The sequence below is a fragment of the Aethina tumida genome, chromosome 6 (assembly GCF_024364675.1).
Source record: "Aethina tumida isolate Nest 87 chromosome 6, icAetTumi1.1, whole genome shotgun sequence".
Classification (NCBI taxonomy): Eukaryota; Metazoa; Arthropoda; class Insecta; order Coleoptera; family Nitidulidae; genus Aethina; species Aethina tumida.
The window spans coordinates 14,237,127-14,254,281 of record NC_065440.1 but is presented as its reverse complement, the minus strand read 5'-3'; the positions used below and the strand labels follow the sequence as shown (position 1 = coordinate 14,254,281).

Genomic DNA, 17,155 nt, shown 5'->3' with positions numbered 1-17,155 from the left:
AATTATACGTTACAAATTGTTGGACGAATTCGTCGACAGATGTCTTATTATTAACAGAGGAATCACCTTCACCTTTTTCTAATGTTCTAGTGCAGTTCTTAAACTCCAGTTTTCTCACTATTATTAGAGAAATCAACGACAACTGTTCCAAACTTCTAAAAGCAGTTTTCAAAGTACATTAAACGAAATATAAATAAATTTATTGACTTGTTACAAATTGTTAGATAATATTGCCGACAGATGTCTCAGTGTTACTAAGAGAATCACCAACAACTCCTTGTAAAGTTCCAGAGCTGTTCACAAAGACTATTACGTAACAGAACGAATTTAATCATAACACAAATAAAAAAGGTAGAGCCTGGAAACAACGGGGCACAACGGAGTGTGCACTAATCCAAATCGATCCGTCAGCAATTTACCATAAACGTAATGTGCTGAATATAATAATAAAAAAAAATAACTAAAACACAACACACACATTCCTATCGTATCTTTATCGTTCTAAAAATAACCGTGCGACGGCGCCGTTTAATAATTAATAAATACGGACCAAGAAGGGGGGGAGTGCGTGCATACGAGGGGCCGTTCCGTGTCCCGCATAAAATTACCCCGGAGCCCCGGAATTGATTTTCCCGCCCCGGATCTCTCCTTCGAGATTGTCGGGACGGGGAATGCGTGACGGCGTCGTTCACTTCTTCAACGCAGCCCTTCGCCAACACCAAGACCTATTCCAGGGGGTTTGCTCACCTGTAAAATTCTCAAGATGAGTGTGGTATTTTGGAAGTCGTACTCCAACGAGAAATGGATCTGTCCAACGTTCTCGGATGGCTCAGAATTGTCGATGTACATGTCCACCAGCGAGATCGATCTGTTCTGCAGGAAGGCCATCTGGAACAACGGGGGCGGAACGCAAAAAAAAATTTTATTTTTGTGTTCGTACACGTCCGCCTCGTCTGTTTTGTGCTTTCGCTTAAGTCGCATGTTCGTACCTGCATCTGGTGATGCGACTGGGTTTTTTTTTTCTCGGTTTAAATTGAATTCATTTTGAACTTTATCGATGCGGTGTGTGCGACGGGGGAAAAATGCATTTTTCCCCCGACGCGGCGATCCCCCGTTCGGGCGTTTTGATTGATCGTTTCGGGGGAGTTAAACGCATGATTTATTTTATATGTTCGGACGTTCATTGTGATTGTATGTTAACGAGAACAAGCGAAATGCTTACGTTGGATCGAACGGATTTGGATAATGGACGATTTATGTTTGGAGTTGTGATGAATGTTGATGAGAAATTTATTGGGGGCAAGTTGATACAGATATAACAGTTTTGGGTCAAGGTTAAATCAACAGGATTCATTTTGAAACGATAATTCGTTCAATTTAATTTATATGGAAAAAGAAATGTAAATATAAAATATTACTCTGCGATGAAATTTTAATGTAAAATGTGTATTTAATCAAAATGAATTCAATAAACTTCGATTCTTCGTTATTAAAATGGAAACAGATTTATTTTAAAATAAAATTTTACTTGAAACTTACAAAATATTATCAGAGAAATATTTAAGATGTATTCTATTAAAATATTAATCTGTATATTAAATGACAAAAACTTCACATACTTAAATTAAGATCATTTATACTAAAACATTAGTTTACTTCTTATTAACTTCGTGGCACAAAGAGAAGTATGAAATATTAATTTATGACATAATTTTAATAAAAAAAAGGTCTTATAAATGTCTTTAATAAAATTTTAGCCTGTATATTAAATGACGAAGACGTGACAAAGTTAAATCAAGGATTTACCTATTTCTATCTTGTTGAATAAAGAAAAGAATAAAATATTAGTTTGCTATGTAATTTCAGTAAAAAAAACTATTTTCAAAATTAATTTGTTAAAATTTTAACGTAACTTAAATGACGGGGACATAATTAAATTAAGAAGATTTACATTAAAACATTAATTTACTTATTATTAACTTTGTAGGACAAAGAAAAGTATGACATATAAATTTGTGATCCAATTTTAATAAAAAATAAGTGTTTTAAATGTATCTGATAAAATTTTAGCCTGTATATTAAATGGCGAATACGAAACAGAGTTAAATCAAGACATTAATACAAAAATTTATTTAATTTTGATCTGGTTGGATGAAGAAATGAATAAACTATTAGTTGTTAGTTGAAGAAATGAAATTTCAATAAAAAATACTTTTTCAAAATTAATTTGAATTAATTTTAACCTGTATATTAAATGACGAGGACTTCACATAGTTAAATTAATAAGATTTATATTAAAACATTAATTTACTTATTATTAACTTTGTAGGATAAAGAAAAGTATGGAATATTAATTTGTGAACCAATTTTAATAAAAATTAAGTGTTTTAAATGTATCTGATAATGTTTTAGGCTGTATATTAAATGAGGAGGACGAAACAGATTTAAATCAAGACATTAATACAAACATTTACTTAATTTTGATCTGTTTGAAAGAAGAAATAAATAAAATATTAGTCTGTGATGAAATTTCAATAATAAATATATTTTCAAAATTAATTTGAATTAATTTTAACCTGTATATTAAATGACGAGGACTTCACATAGTTAAATTAATAAGATTTATATTAAAATATTAATTTACTTATTATTAACTTTGTAGGACAAAGAAAAGTATGAAATACTAATTTGTGATCCAATTTTAAAGAAAAATAAGTATTTTAAATGTATCTGATAAAATTTTTGCCTGTATATTAAATGGCAAAGACGAAACAGAGTTAAATGAAGACATTAATACAAAAATTTACTTAATTTTGATCTGGTTGAACGAAGAAATGAATAAACTATTAGTTTGTGATGAAATTTCAATAAAAAATACCTTTTCAAAATTAATTTGAATTAATTTTATCCTGTATTTAAATGACGAAGTCCTCACATAGTTAAATTAATAAGATTTAAATTAAAACATTAATTTACTTATTATTAATTTTGTAGGACAAAAGAAAAGTATGAAATATTAATTTGTGATCCAATTTTAATAAAAAATAAGTGTTTTAAATGTATCTGATGAAATGTTAGCCTGTATATTAAATGGCGAAGACGAATCAGAGTTAAATCAAGACATTAATACAAAAATTTACTTAATTTTGATATGGTTGAACGAAGAGATGAATAAACTATTAGTTTGTGATGAAATTTCAATAAAAAATACCTTTTCAAAATTAATTTGAATTAATTTTATCCTATATTTAAATGACGAAGTCCTCACATAGTTAAATTAATAAGATTTAAATTAAAACATTAATTTACTTATTATTAACTTTGTAGGACAAAAGAAAAGTATGAAATATTAATTTGTGATCCAATTTTAATAAAAAATAAGTGTTTTAAATGTATCTGATAAAATGTTAGCCTGTATATTAAATGGCGAAGACGAATCAGAGTTAAATCAAGACATTAATACAAAAATTTACTTAATTTTGACCTGGTTGAACGAAGAAATGAATAAACTATTAGTTTGTGATGAAATTTCAATAAAAAATACCTTTTCAAAATTAATTTGAATTAATTTTATCCTGTATTTAAATGACGGGGTCCTCACATAGTTAAATTAATAAGATTTAAATTAAAACATTAATTTACTTATTATTAACTTTGTAGGACAAAGAAAAGTATGAAATATTAATTTGTGATCCAATTTTAATAAAAAATAAGTGTTTTAAATGTATCTAATAAAATGTTAGCCTGTATATTAAATGGCGAAGACGAATCAGAGTTAAATCAAGACATTAATACAAAAATTTACTTAATTTTGATCTGGTTGAAAGAAGAAATGAATAAACTATTAGTTTGTGATGAAATTTCAATAAAAAATACCTTTTCAAAATTAATTTGAATTAATTTTATCCTGTATTTAAATGACGAAGTCCTCACATAGTTAAATAAATAAGATTTAAATTAAAACATTAATTTACTTAATATTAACTTTGTATGACAAAAGAAAAGTATGAAATATTAATTTGTGATCCAATTTTAATAAAAAATAAGTGTTTTAAATGTATCTGATAAAATGTTAGCCTGTATATTAAATGGCGAAGACGAATCAGAGTTAAATCAAGACATTAATACAAAAATTTACTTAATTTTGATATGGTTGAACGAAGAGATGAATAAACTATTAGTTTGTGATGAAATTTCAATAAAAAATACCTTTTCAAAATTAATTTGAATTAATTTTATCCTATATTTAAATGACGAAGTCCTCACATAGTTAAATTAATAAGATTTAAATTAAAACATTAATTTACTTATTATTAACTTTGTAGGACAAAAGAAAAGTATGAAATATTAATTTGTGATCCAATTTTAATAAAAAATAAGTGTTTTAAATGTATCTGATAAAATGTTAGCCTGTATATTAAATGGCGAAGACGAAACAGAGTTAAATCAAGACATTAATACTAAATAAAATAACCTATTAGTTTGTGATGAAATTTCAATAAAAAATTTAAAACAAAAGAAAAGTATGAAATATTAATTTGTGATCCAATTTTAATAAAAAATAAGTATTTTAAATATATCTGATAAAATTTTAATCTGTATATTAAATGGCGAAGACGAAACAGACTTAAATCAAGACATTAATACTAAATAAAATAAACTATTAGTTTGTGATGAAATTTCAATAAAAAATACCTTTTCAAAATCAATTTGAATTAATTTTATCCTGTATTTAAATGATGAAGTCCTCACATACTTAAATTAATAAAATTTAAATTAAAACATTAATTTACTTATTATTAACTTTGTAGGACAAAAGAAAAGTATGAAATATTAATTTGTGATCCAATTTTAATAAAAAGTAAGTATTTTAAATGTATCTGATAAAATTTTAATCTGTATATTAAATGGCGAAGACGAAACAGACTTAAATCAAAACATTAATACAAAAATTTACTTAATTTTGATCTGGTTGAACGAAGAAATGAATAAACTATTAATTTGTGATGAAATTTCAATAAAAAATACCTTTTCAAAATTAATTTGAATTAATTTTATCCTGTATTTAAATGACGAGGTCCTCAAATAGTTAAATTAAAGGAAAGTATGAATAATTTTAAACCTGTATATTATGAGACGAATAAATTAATAAAATAATTTGCATTCAAAATGAATTCAACTTCTAATATTTTCTTTAATTAGGATAATTTTAAACAAATGTTAATTGATTTGGTTAAACAAATAACATAAATAACACATATACAACACCGATACATAAATTTACATAGACCAAAGTACCACACCGAACATCAACATGCTCTTGCAAGTTCCAAGTTTATACAAGGTTCTAAACCAACGAAGAGAAGACAAGTACCTACTAGCACAGAGACAGTTCATTTCCGGGTCTTTCATCAAAAAAATTTTTTTTTGTATTAACACACTATGCACAAGGAAACACAGATGCACAGATACACAGAGCGACATAGACAAAGTAGACAATCAGCCGTATTTATAGAGTTGACGCGTATCGCTTCGCAAACAAAACGGGGACGGCAGGACGTGACGGCTTTACGGATTTCGTTCTGTTTTGTTTGTTGGGTGGGTGTGTGTATGGATGTGGGGGCTCAGTTTTATCGCTTGTCTACGTTGACGGACGGGATGTAACATGTTTGTGTTTCGTACAATGGAAACTGAGCCCACACCGTGATGCGGAGACGGTGGCGTGGGAAGCCGCCCTTAAATAACGCGATTGCATTGTTCAAACTTGACTCGAGTTGCTCACATTGTCGGCTCCGGCTGTTTGTTGGGCCTGTGAGTCAATATTTAGCTGAAACTCCATCGAATTGGTTGTCTGAGGACGGTTTTTAGGGGGTTAACGTCAATTATTAAGGTGGCTTCACACGCTGGCGTCACAATAATGCGGCGACAGGTCGGAGTAAGAGTGGGAAATAGAGAAAAACAGATCATGCTTACATCCTGGCTTACCGATGGATGATCGCCCTTGACTTTGGTGAGGGCCTGGTTGGCGGGGGCGGTGGGTGTACGCGCCTCCGCCGGCATCGCGCCCGCACTGCTGCCGGCCGGCGATTTCGCCTGCGGACTGCCGGTAGTTCTGGAACAGATGCGCCAAAATTACCTCAAGCACATCTAAACCCCGACTACGCACAATTCCCAACTTACGTTACCCACTTTTCGGGCCGAAATTCAATTCGGGCACATCGAACGACGTAAATTAAATAATGTCGTATTAAATTGTTGCGTTGAATTGTGTAAACTGGCGTGTAATTTATTTTATGGTGTTTTTACGACGGTTATTGCAATTTTAACGTCGCAATCCGTCTGTGTCTGCCCAAATTAAATTTTTGCCCGTCTTTACCTTTTATTGGATATAAAACACGTTTTACGGAGGCAAAGTTATATTATTAAAATTAAAACAAATAATAATTCACGTGTACAATAAAACAAAACAAATGAAATCCATCAATTTTAGGGTGGATAATACTTACTCCAATTGTGCTCTGAGGATTTCCAAGGTGGAGTCGTTCGAATTCGGACAGACATGGAACAAAAAGGATGAGAGATTAGCTCAATTAACAGCAACGACGTACGCTTTAAGTTCTAGTTCGTTTCAAGTTATGAATTTCATTTGGAACGTGGAGCTTTATTACAATTGCAAATGTGTAATTTTACTAATGCGTCCCGATTAAACTGACGGCATGGAAACGTATTTTCACTTTGGTGAGTCGCAGTTTTGTTCCTTCGTAACGGATTGTTAATGTATTATTCATTTTCTAACAATCTTTAAACAACTGAAAAAAATCTTGAATGGTCTTCTCTTCATTCAACATATTTTTTATAATTTTAAATAATCTTTGAAGGTTGAAAATTTGATAAATTTAATAAGAATTTTCAATTACAAAACATTTGAAAGAGTCAAATAAATCAACTTTGAAATTAATTATATATTTACACAAATTTTATATGTGAGTAAACTTGTTTGAAGATTATACCTTCTTATTATTATAAATTTCTTTATAACTTCAAAAATTTTTTATAAATTTAATGAACAAAATAAACCAACTTTTGAAGTAATTAAATTTTTCTACTATTTAATAAGAATTTTCATTTCGAAACATTTGAAAGGGTCAAAATAAATCAACCTTAAAATTAATTGAATATCTTATTTACACAAATCTTATTTGTAAGTAAACTAATGAACAACTGTAAGAAATTGAAAGAAATCTACAATAAAAAGCATTATTTTGTTATTTTTTCACTTTTTACAATCTCAATATATTTTTTTATACTTTTAAGTAATGTTTGAAGATTAAACCTTCTTATTATTATAAATTTCTTTTTAAAACTTCAAAAATTTGGTAAATTTAATGAACAAAATAAACCAACTTTCGAAGTAATTAAATTTGTCTACTATTTAATAAGAATTTTCATTTCTAAACATTTGAAAGGGTCAAATAAATCAACTTTAAAATTAATTGAATATCTTATTTACACAAATCTTATTTGTAAGTAAACTTGTGAACAACTGTAAGAAATTAAAAGAAATCTACAATAAAAAAGCATTATTGTGTTATTTTTTCACTTTTCACAACTTCAATATATTTTTTTATACCTTTTAGTAATGTTTGAAGATTAAACCTTCTTATTATAATGAATTTCTTTTTAATAACTTTAAAAATTTGATAAATTTAATGAACAAAATCAATCAACTTTCGAAGTAATTAAATTGTTCTACTACTTAATAAGAATTTTCATTTCTTAACATTTGAAAGGATCAAATAAATCAACTTTTAAATTAATTGAATGTCTTACTTACATAAATCTTATCTGTAAGTAAACTTGTGAACAACTATAAGAAATTTAAAGAAATCTACAATAAAAAAGTATTATTGTGTTAACTTTTTGCAACCCCAACATATTTGTTTATACTTTTTAGTAATGTTTGAAGATTATACCTTCTTATTATTATGAATTTCTTTTTAATAACTTAAATCAACTTTGAAACTAATTAAAATTTTATATACACAATGTTATTTATAGATAAATTTATGATTTAGTATTATTGTCTTTTTTTCATTTTTTATAAAGTATTTTTTATACCTTTTAATAATATTTGAAGGTTCCCCTCTCTTACTATTATGAATTTCATCTTTATAACTTGAGGAATACGATAAATTAAACATTTTTTTAAATTCTAATAAAGCCAATCAACTTTCAAAGCAACTGAACTTTCGATAGGGTAATATGAATTTTCACCTCAGAACATTTGAGAGAGTAAAATAAACAAACTTTATGGCTAATTGAATTTCTCACAAACACAAACTTTTTCTTTAAGCAAAGTTATAAATAACTTTTAAAAATTGAAAGTAGAATTTTTATAATTTATTTCGTTTATTTAATGTTGAACAGTCTTTGATACTTCATTTGATACTTATATTAGTATAATTTTTGTCTGAATAACTTTAACGAGTTTTCAAAGCAAGTAATTCAATAAAAGTTCCACTACAAAATATTAAAAAGTATCAACTTTAAAACTAATTGAATTTATTACACACACAAATCCCGTCCGTAAATAAACTCGCGAACAACTTTAAAAAAATTGAAAGAAATCCCGACTAAAGCAGCATTTTTATTATCTCCAACTCCCGAAGTGAATTTCCCCGTTTCCATCAACTTTCCTATATATGCAGGGACACATCCATAAATCCGGGCGCAGTTTTAAAAAAGCGGACTGATATTAATTCGAGTCCATAAAACTGAAATACATTCCCGAAACTTTCAAGCACTCCCACCAGCAGTCCGAAAAACACCCCGAGGACCAGCGCCGCCAAAAATATTAACAATCGAAACGGGAGAAAAACTAACGACGCGAGGACCAAAGTAAAACTGATTAACCGGGTCGGAAATTAACGATCCGTGAATCAAGAAACAAATAAACTCCCCAGGTAACCGTTGCCACCCCTCGTTAATCAAAACGAAAATTGCCGAATTTCCTTTAAAAGACCCACTTTAAATTCGCAGTCGGGGGCGTGATAAATGGCCGGTCGCTTGTTGTGTGTGAAATTTAATTACGGTCGGTCGGTCGTGCACGTGACGACCGGTATATTAATGTGACGGACAAGGTGACGAAAGCCGGAGCACTTTAACCGGACGTCCCGGACGAAAAACGAGGCCATCACTCAAAAAAACTAAACAAAATAAAACTGTTTACCTGGCGGAGTAGTACTCGAAGAACGCCACCAGAATTTCCAGCGACCGTGAGAATGCCTGCCACATTGTCAATCATGTTCGTGGCACATTCACACGTTATTTCATTTACCCGTTTTAGAATTGAACTATTCGCTTTTATTGTACGAAAAATTATTGACATCGGTTGCTTCTCTAAATTGTTTGATTGTTTTGTTCACAGCCAACAAAGTTCTATGGACAAAAAACGTTGTTTTTGTGTAACTGACGTGGGTGAGACGGGTCGGTTTTTCGGGTCAATACGAACCTGGTCACGGATTAAAGCGATAATTAAAATTAAAATAATCCAAAACCGCAACAAACGTGCGCGTTCATAATTAATATTGTGAATTATTCGTTCGAGTGCTTTAACTCGTTTTGTGTAAACATGAAACGGCACAAAGCACTCAACACGCATTGCAAAACGTTATTGGCAGTTATATTTTCATATTTGTGAAGCATTACGTTGTGTTTATGTTTGGACGAGTTGTTTTGTTTTAAAATAGGCGCTGATGAAACTGGAGTGTCCACCATAAATTGATTTCAAGGATTAATTTAATTATTTGTACAAGAATTGAATTATTTTTTTAAGTTGATGCATTTAAAAATTACTTTGTTAATACAAAAGGTTATTTAAAAAACCATAATTGTCTTTAATTTAAAGTAAAACATAGAAGAGATCTTGTCCATTGAATGTGATTTTGGAAATGGCGCATCCACCATAAATTAAAGTATATTCAACCTTAAAATTAGACTTCTACGTTATAGACTTTTTTGTATTTTTTTAATAATTACCTTGGTAATATGAAAGACTATTGAATATTCTAGTTTTGCCTCTTATTTCATTCGTTTGTTTCGTTTAAATATAGATGAAGGGGGAACTTTGGCATCCACCACAAATCAAATTTAATCCGAGCATTAAATTATTTATTTATGATAATCTGTGGACCAAAATACTGGATTTTCATGTAAAATGTTTAAAAATTACTTTAGCTACATGAAAGATCATTTAAAGTTACAGACTTGTCCTACATTTAAAGTAATGGTCAAGAATAGAGTTGACTGTCCAATGTGGTTGTGAGACTGGAGCCTCCACCACGATAAAACTTCACCCAAGCAGTAAATATTGCTTACTGAAATGTTGTGTGTTATGTAAGCTGACCGAAATGTCCTTTTATGCGATGTGAATAATGACGAAGCAGTCAGCATTTAATACAAAACAAACAGTCCATTAACTTCTCAGTTTCTAATCGTAGCAGTTTCTACCTTATCAAATTAATTTATATAATTATTACAAAGGTTTATGTTGTATTTATGGCTTTTTCATCTAGTTTCTTGGTAAAATGAATGATGGTAAAAACAGGCGCATCCACCAAAAGTTAAATTTTATCTAACATTGAAATTAAATATATTTCTATGTTAATTGAGTGATTAAAATATAAAGACATTTTTGTATTTTTTAATAATTACCTTAGTAATATGAAAGACTATTGAATGTTCCAGTTTTGCCTCTTATTTCATTCGTTTGTTTCGTTTAAATATAGATGAATGAGGAACTTTGGCATCCACCACAAATCAAATTTAATCCGAGCATTAAATTATTTTTTTATGATAATCTGTGGACCAAAATACTGGATTTTCATGTAAAATGTTTAAAAATTACTTTAGCTACATGAAAGATCATTTAAAGTTACAGACTTGTCCTACATTTAAAGTAATGGTCAAGAATAGAGTTGACTGTCCAATGTGGTTGTGAGACTGGAGCCTCCACCACGATAAAACTTCACCCAAGCAGTAAATATTGCTTACTGAAATGTTGTGTGTTATGTAAGGTGACCGAAATGTCCTTTTATGCGATGTGAATAATGACGAAGCAGTCAGCACTTAATACAAAACAAGCAGTCCATTAACTTCTCAGTTTCTAATCGTAGCAGTTTCTACCTTATCAAATTAATTTATATAATTATTACAAAGGTTTATGTTGTATTTATGGCTTTTTCATCTAGTTTCTTGGTAAAATGAATGATGGTAAAAACAGGCGCATCCACCAAAAGTTAAATTTTATCTAACATTGAAATTAAATTTATTTCTATGTTAATTGAGTGATTAAAATATAAAGACATTTTTGTATTTTTTAATAATTACCTTAGTAATATGAAAGACTATTGAATGTTCCAGTTTTGCCTCTTATTTCATTCGTTTGTTTCGTTTAAATATAGATGAAGGAGGAACTTTGGCATCCACCACAAATCAAATTTTATCCGAGCATTAAATTATTTTTTTATGATAATCTGTGGACCAAAATACTGGATTTTCATGTAAAATGTTTAAAAATTACTTTAGCTACATGAAAGATCATTTAAAGTTACAGACTTGTCCTACATTTAAAGTAATGGTCAAGAATAGAGTTGACTGTCCAATGTGGTTGTGAGACTGGAGCCTCCACCACGATAAAACTTCACCCAAGCAGTAAATATTGCTTACTGAAATGTTGTGTGTTATGTAAGCTGACCGAAATGTCCTTTTATGCGATGTGAATAATGACGAAGCAGTCAGCACTTAATACAAAACAAGCAGTCCAATAACTTCTCAGTTTCTAATCGTAGCAGTTTCTACCTTATCAAATTAATTTATATAATTATTACAAAGGTTTATGTTGTATTTATGGCTTTTTCATCTAGTTTCTTGGTAAAATGAATGATGGTAAAAACAGGCGCATCCACCAAAAGTTAAATTTTATCTAACATTGAAATTAAATTTATTTCTATGTTAATTGAGTGATTAAAATATAAAGACATTTTTGTATTTTTTAATAATTACCTTAGTAATATGAAAGACTATTGAATGTTCCAGTTTTGCCTCTTATTTCATTCGTTTGTTTCGTTTAAATATAGATGAAGGAGGAACTTTGGCATCCACCACAAATCAAATTTTATCCGAGCATTAAATTATTTTTTTATGATAATCTGTGGACCAAAATACTGGATTTTCATGTAAAATGTTTAAAAATTACTTTAGCTACATGAAAGATTATTTAAAGTTACAGACTTGTCCTACATTTAAAGTAATGGTCAAGAATAGAGTTGACTGTCCAATGTGGTTGTGAGACTGGAGCCTCCACCACAATAAAACTTCACCCAAGCAGTAAATATTGCTTACTGAAATGTTGTGTGTTATGTAAGCTGACCGAAACGTCCTTTTATACGACGTGAATAATGATCAACCAGTCAGCACTTGACAGCAAACAAACAGTCCATTAACTTCTCAGTTTCCAACCGTAGAAGTTTCCACCTTATAAAATTGATTTATATAATTATTATTGCAAAGCTTTATGTTGAATTTTCGTTTCCTCAGAAAGTTTTTATGTAAGTGACATTGTATATATAAATTATTAAAAGCTTTTAATATAATTTATCGACATTATTTGTTTATTCATGTCAAAGTCCCCCAAAAACTCGACACTTGTATAGAAACACCCACACAACTCTGAATCTTTAATCAGCGATTTGAAGGACGAGTATTCCCCTTTTCCAAAGCCTTTAATTACGATAAGCTTCTTTCAAAAGCTCATTTCAAGATCCATCAAAGGGAGAAATTGAAACCACACCGTGAACTTTAAAAATCGCGTTAATGATAATAAAAAATGCAAATTAAAAAACAAAAAAAAACAAGTGCACATAAATAAATAACGCACGTTTTGAAAACCGGATGAAAACTGGTCGGATTTCAATTACTCGAAAACTATATTTTAAATTGTAAATGAGACGCGTCCATATTTGCATCGCTGATTGTAAACACGATAAACAATTGAATTACAGATCCATCACGGGCCGCAACACAATGTGGTCGTCTGAACCCCCTCCTGAATAATACATGGGCCGACGTTTACGGTAAACACATGTTTAATTGCAGTCATCCCTTGCAACGAGAACAACAACCCCGCGGAGCAGCGAATGCGCCGACCACCCCAATTACTAACTAACGACCAACAACAACAAAAAAAAAAAAAACAGAAAAAACGGGGCGACAGACAACAACACAACACACATGCACCTGTGCCCTCGTAACGACACACGAAACGCGGAGCGGCTGCGGAGATCCGGGGACCGGAGGCGAAACGGGGGGGCCGGCGAAAGGAACGGGCGCTGGAGATGCCCGGATTATGTGATCGATCGGAATTGCAGGGCCCAAGGGCCGCTTCATTTCGTTCTTCTCTCTTGTGTGCGTCGCCTATTGCCGACTGCGAACGGGACACGTTGCTTTTTTTTTTTTTTAATCCTGCGATTTAACCGGTTCGCCCGGTCATGATTTTCCGTCTTGATGGAACCGAAATGTGTTGCTTCGAGAGTAATTCCATTAGACATTTTCATTTTTATATCATTAAGACAATATTAAACTCTTTTTTTTTTTTCATAAAGTTCTTTAAATAATAATTTAAGCAAATGTGAAATAGCTAAATTTTTAATTTTTAAGGTAAATAGATACGTGTAACAGGATTCCATTTTAATGATATAAAAAACCTTCCTCTTTAAATAAAATAGTTTGAAGTACAATATAAATAAATATGAAATAGCTAAATTGATGAACATTTAAAATAAACTGTGAGTTTTTCTATTAAATGTGTGTGTACCGCTCATAACATTCGACATTAAAGTTGTCTTTTATAAAATACTTTGAATAACAATTTAAACACATGTGAAATAGCTATTTTTTTATTTTTAAAGGTATATCAGGTTAATTTTTAATAAGATTTCATGTTATATATTTAAAATTGTTTTAAAACGTTGACTTTTTTCTTTTATAAAGTGCTTTAAATAACAATTTAGGCAAATGTGAAATAGCTAAATTTTTAATTGTTAAGGTAAATAGAAACATTTACAGGATTCCATTTTAATAAAATTATATAAAAGTTTTCTCTTTTCATAAAATAGTTTGAAGAACAATATAAATAAATATGAAATAGTTAAATTGATGATTTTTTAAAATAAAGTGAGCATTTTTTTATTAAATGTGTGAGTACTGCACATAATATTCGACAATAAAAATATTTAAAAATGTTGTAAAATATTTCTATTTTTATAAAATACTTCTAATAATAATTTAAACAAATGTGAAATAGCTATATTTTTTTAATTTTAAAGGTATATCATAATTTTTAATGAGATTTCATGTTATATTATATTTAAAATAGTTTTAAAACGTGTATTTTTTTGTAAGACAACCTTACTTTTTTTCTTTTATAAAGTGCTTTAAATTACAGTTTAAGTAAATGTGAAATAGTTAAGTTTTTACTTTTTAAGGTAAATAGAAACATTTAACAAGATTTCATTATAATGTTATTATAAAAAACTTCTCTCTCTTTTAATAAAAGAGTTTGAAGAACAATATAAATAAATATGAAATGGTTAATTTGATGTTCATTTAAAATAACCTGTTAATTTTTTTATTAAATATGTGAGTACTGTTCATAATATTCGAAAATCAAGTTATTTATAAATGTTGTATAATATTTCTTTTTTATAAAATACGTTGAATAACATTTTAAACAAATATGAAATAGCTAATTTTTTAATTTTTATAACATTTCATATTATATTATATTTAAAATTGTTTTAAAACATTTTTTTTTTGTAAGACATTATTAAACTTTTTGTCTTTTATAACAATTTAAGCAAATGTGAAATAGCTAAATTTTTAATTTCTAAGGTAAATAGAAACATTTAACAGGATTCCATTTTAATGATTTACAAACATCATTTCTCTTTTAATAAAATAGTTTAAAGGACAATATAAATAAATATGAAATAGTTAAATTGATGATCATTTAAATTAAACTGTGAATTTTCCTAATAAGTGTGTCTGTGTGTACTGCTTATAATATTCGACAATAAAGTTATTTAAAAATGTTATAAAATATTTCTTGTTTATAAAATACTATGATTAACAATTTAAATAAATTTGAAATAGCTATTTTTTTAATTTTAAAGGTTTATAATAATTTTGAATATGATTTCATATTATATTATATTTGAAATTGTTTTAAAATGTTTCTATTTTTGTAAATTAATTAAAATAATAATTTAAAACCAATATGAAATAGTTAAATTTACGATTATTTCAGACAAACTGTAACTTTAGCCATTAGATGTGTGAGTTTTGTACACAAATCTACCTTTAGGCTGACAAAATTGTTGTAAAATACATCAACATTTATATTAGTCTGCGACATTTGCCCATTAACACTATCTCAGCACACATACGTTTGTCTCCCCATCTCATGATTAAATTTACCAACATTCCCAGCGAACCGAAGCTCGACACAATAAATTAAAATCGCACCGTTCGATACAGTTATAAAGGCCGTAATCCGTGCTTTACGGTTGAAATCCAGCCGTTAATCCGGTTTGTGAACGCCCGTTTTGTACTTTCATTAAACAATACGACATCGAAAACGACGGACGTATGAAACACGTACACACACACACGAAAGCCATTTTTTTCCCACCAACCCCTGCATTAATTATAATCGCTCGCACGATTTGTAAAGATCGCGTCTCGGCGGTTTCAGTTTTTTTATTTTCGGTCCGTTTTTCGTGCGTCTCCTTTTCGTCGCGTTCATGATAATTATGTGGCTTTCGAGCGGGGAAAAAAGTCCTTGGAGCCGCTGATTAAAGATTCAGGACCGAGTGAACATTTGCACGGCTGTTGGCTTTCTCGCTGGACGAATATGGAAATATTTCGTACTTGTTGAAAGTTTAGTATTTATATTAAAAACGCAGACAAAGTGGCCACTTTTATTTTCCTTTTTTTCTTCATTCACCTTTTACAGTTTTATATATTTTTTAAATCGAATTTTACGTACAGGGCACTCACATGTATTGAGAAAAGTCACAATTTATATTATTTTAGTTATTTCACATTTGTCTAAATGAATTTTCAAACTATTTCACAAAAGAAAATAATGGTTTATAAAAGTCTCAATTAATAATTTCATTAGTTATTAATTAACTGATTATTTAATGGTAAAAGCCACAATTTATAAATTAGGAATATAGCTATTTCACATTTTTTAAATTGTTTATTACTTATAACTTTAAATTAAATATTATATGTACAGTACACAAAAATGTATGGGAAAAGTCACACTTTACCATAAAAGTGATAAATTTAGCTATTTCACATTCTCCTAAATGGTTATTCAAACTATTTCACAAAAGAAAAAATGATTTACAACAATCTCAAATAATAATTTTATTAGTTATTAATTAACTGATTATTTAATGTAAAGGCCACAATTTATAAATTAGAATTATAGCTATTTCACATTTTATAAATTGTTTATTACTTATAACTTTAAATCAAATATTTTATATAAAGTACACAAAAGTTTATGGAAAAAGTCACACTTTACCTTAAAAATGATAAATTTAGCTATTTCACATTCGTCTAAATGATTATCCAAACTACTTCACAAAAGAAAAAATGCTTCACAACAGTCTCAAATAGTAATTTAATTAGTCATTAGTTAACTGATTATTTATTGGCAAAAGCCACAACTTACAAGTTAGAAATTTAGCTACTTCACATCTTTTAAATTGTTTATTACTTATATCTTTAAATCAAAAATTATATATACAGTACACAAAAGTTTATGGGAAAAGTCACATTTTACCTTAAAAATGAGAAATTTAGCTATTTCACATTCGTATAAATGGTTATTCATACTATTTCACAAAAGAAAAATTTATTTATAACAGTGTCAATTAATAATTTTATTTGTTATTAATTAACTGATTATTTAATGGTAAAAGCCACAATTTATAAATTAGAATTATAGCTATTTCACATTTTTTAAATTGTTTATTACTTATAACTTTAAATCAAATATTATATATAAAGTACACAAAAGTTT

At 28.8% G+C, this 17,155-nt stretch overlaps 1 protein-coding gene across 4 annotated transcripts in view; it reads right to left on the bottom strand.

Moving 5' to 3' along the window:
* Positions 1 to 17,155, bottom strand: part of LOC109594996 (synaptotagmin-7) — a 123,013-nt gene that overhangs the window by 12,556 nt on the left and 93,302 nt on the right. For 2 of the 4 annotated variants that reach the window (XM_020010267.2, XM_049968507.1), the window contains exons 3-6: positions 9,230 to 9,438; positions 6,507 to 6,518; positions 5,974 to 6,112; positions 748 to 888 (exon numbers count right to left, since the gene is read on the bottom strand). In XM_020010267.2, coding sequence (XP_019865826.1) covers positions 748 to 888; positions 5,974 to 6,112; positions 6,507 to 6,518; positions 9,230 to 9,294 — 357 coding nt within the window. In that variant the 5' untranslated portion in view covers positions 9,295 to 9,438. Of the gene's footprint in view, positions 1 to 747; positions 889 to 5,973; positions 6,119 to 6,506; positions 6,519 to 9,229; positions 9,439 to 17,155 lie in introns of all 4 variants that reach the window. The other 2 variants (XM_020010269.2, XM_020010271.2) reach the window with 2 other exon arrangements.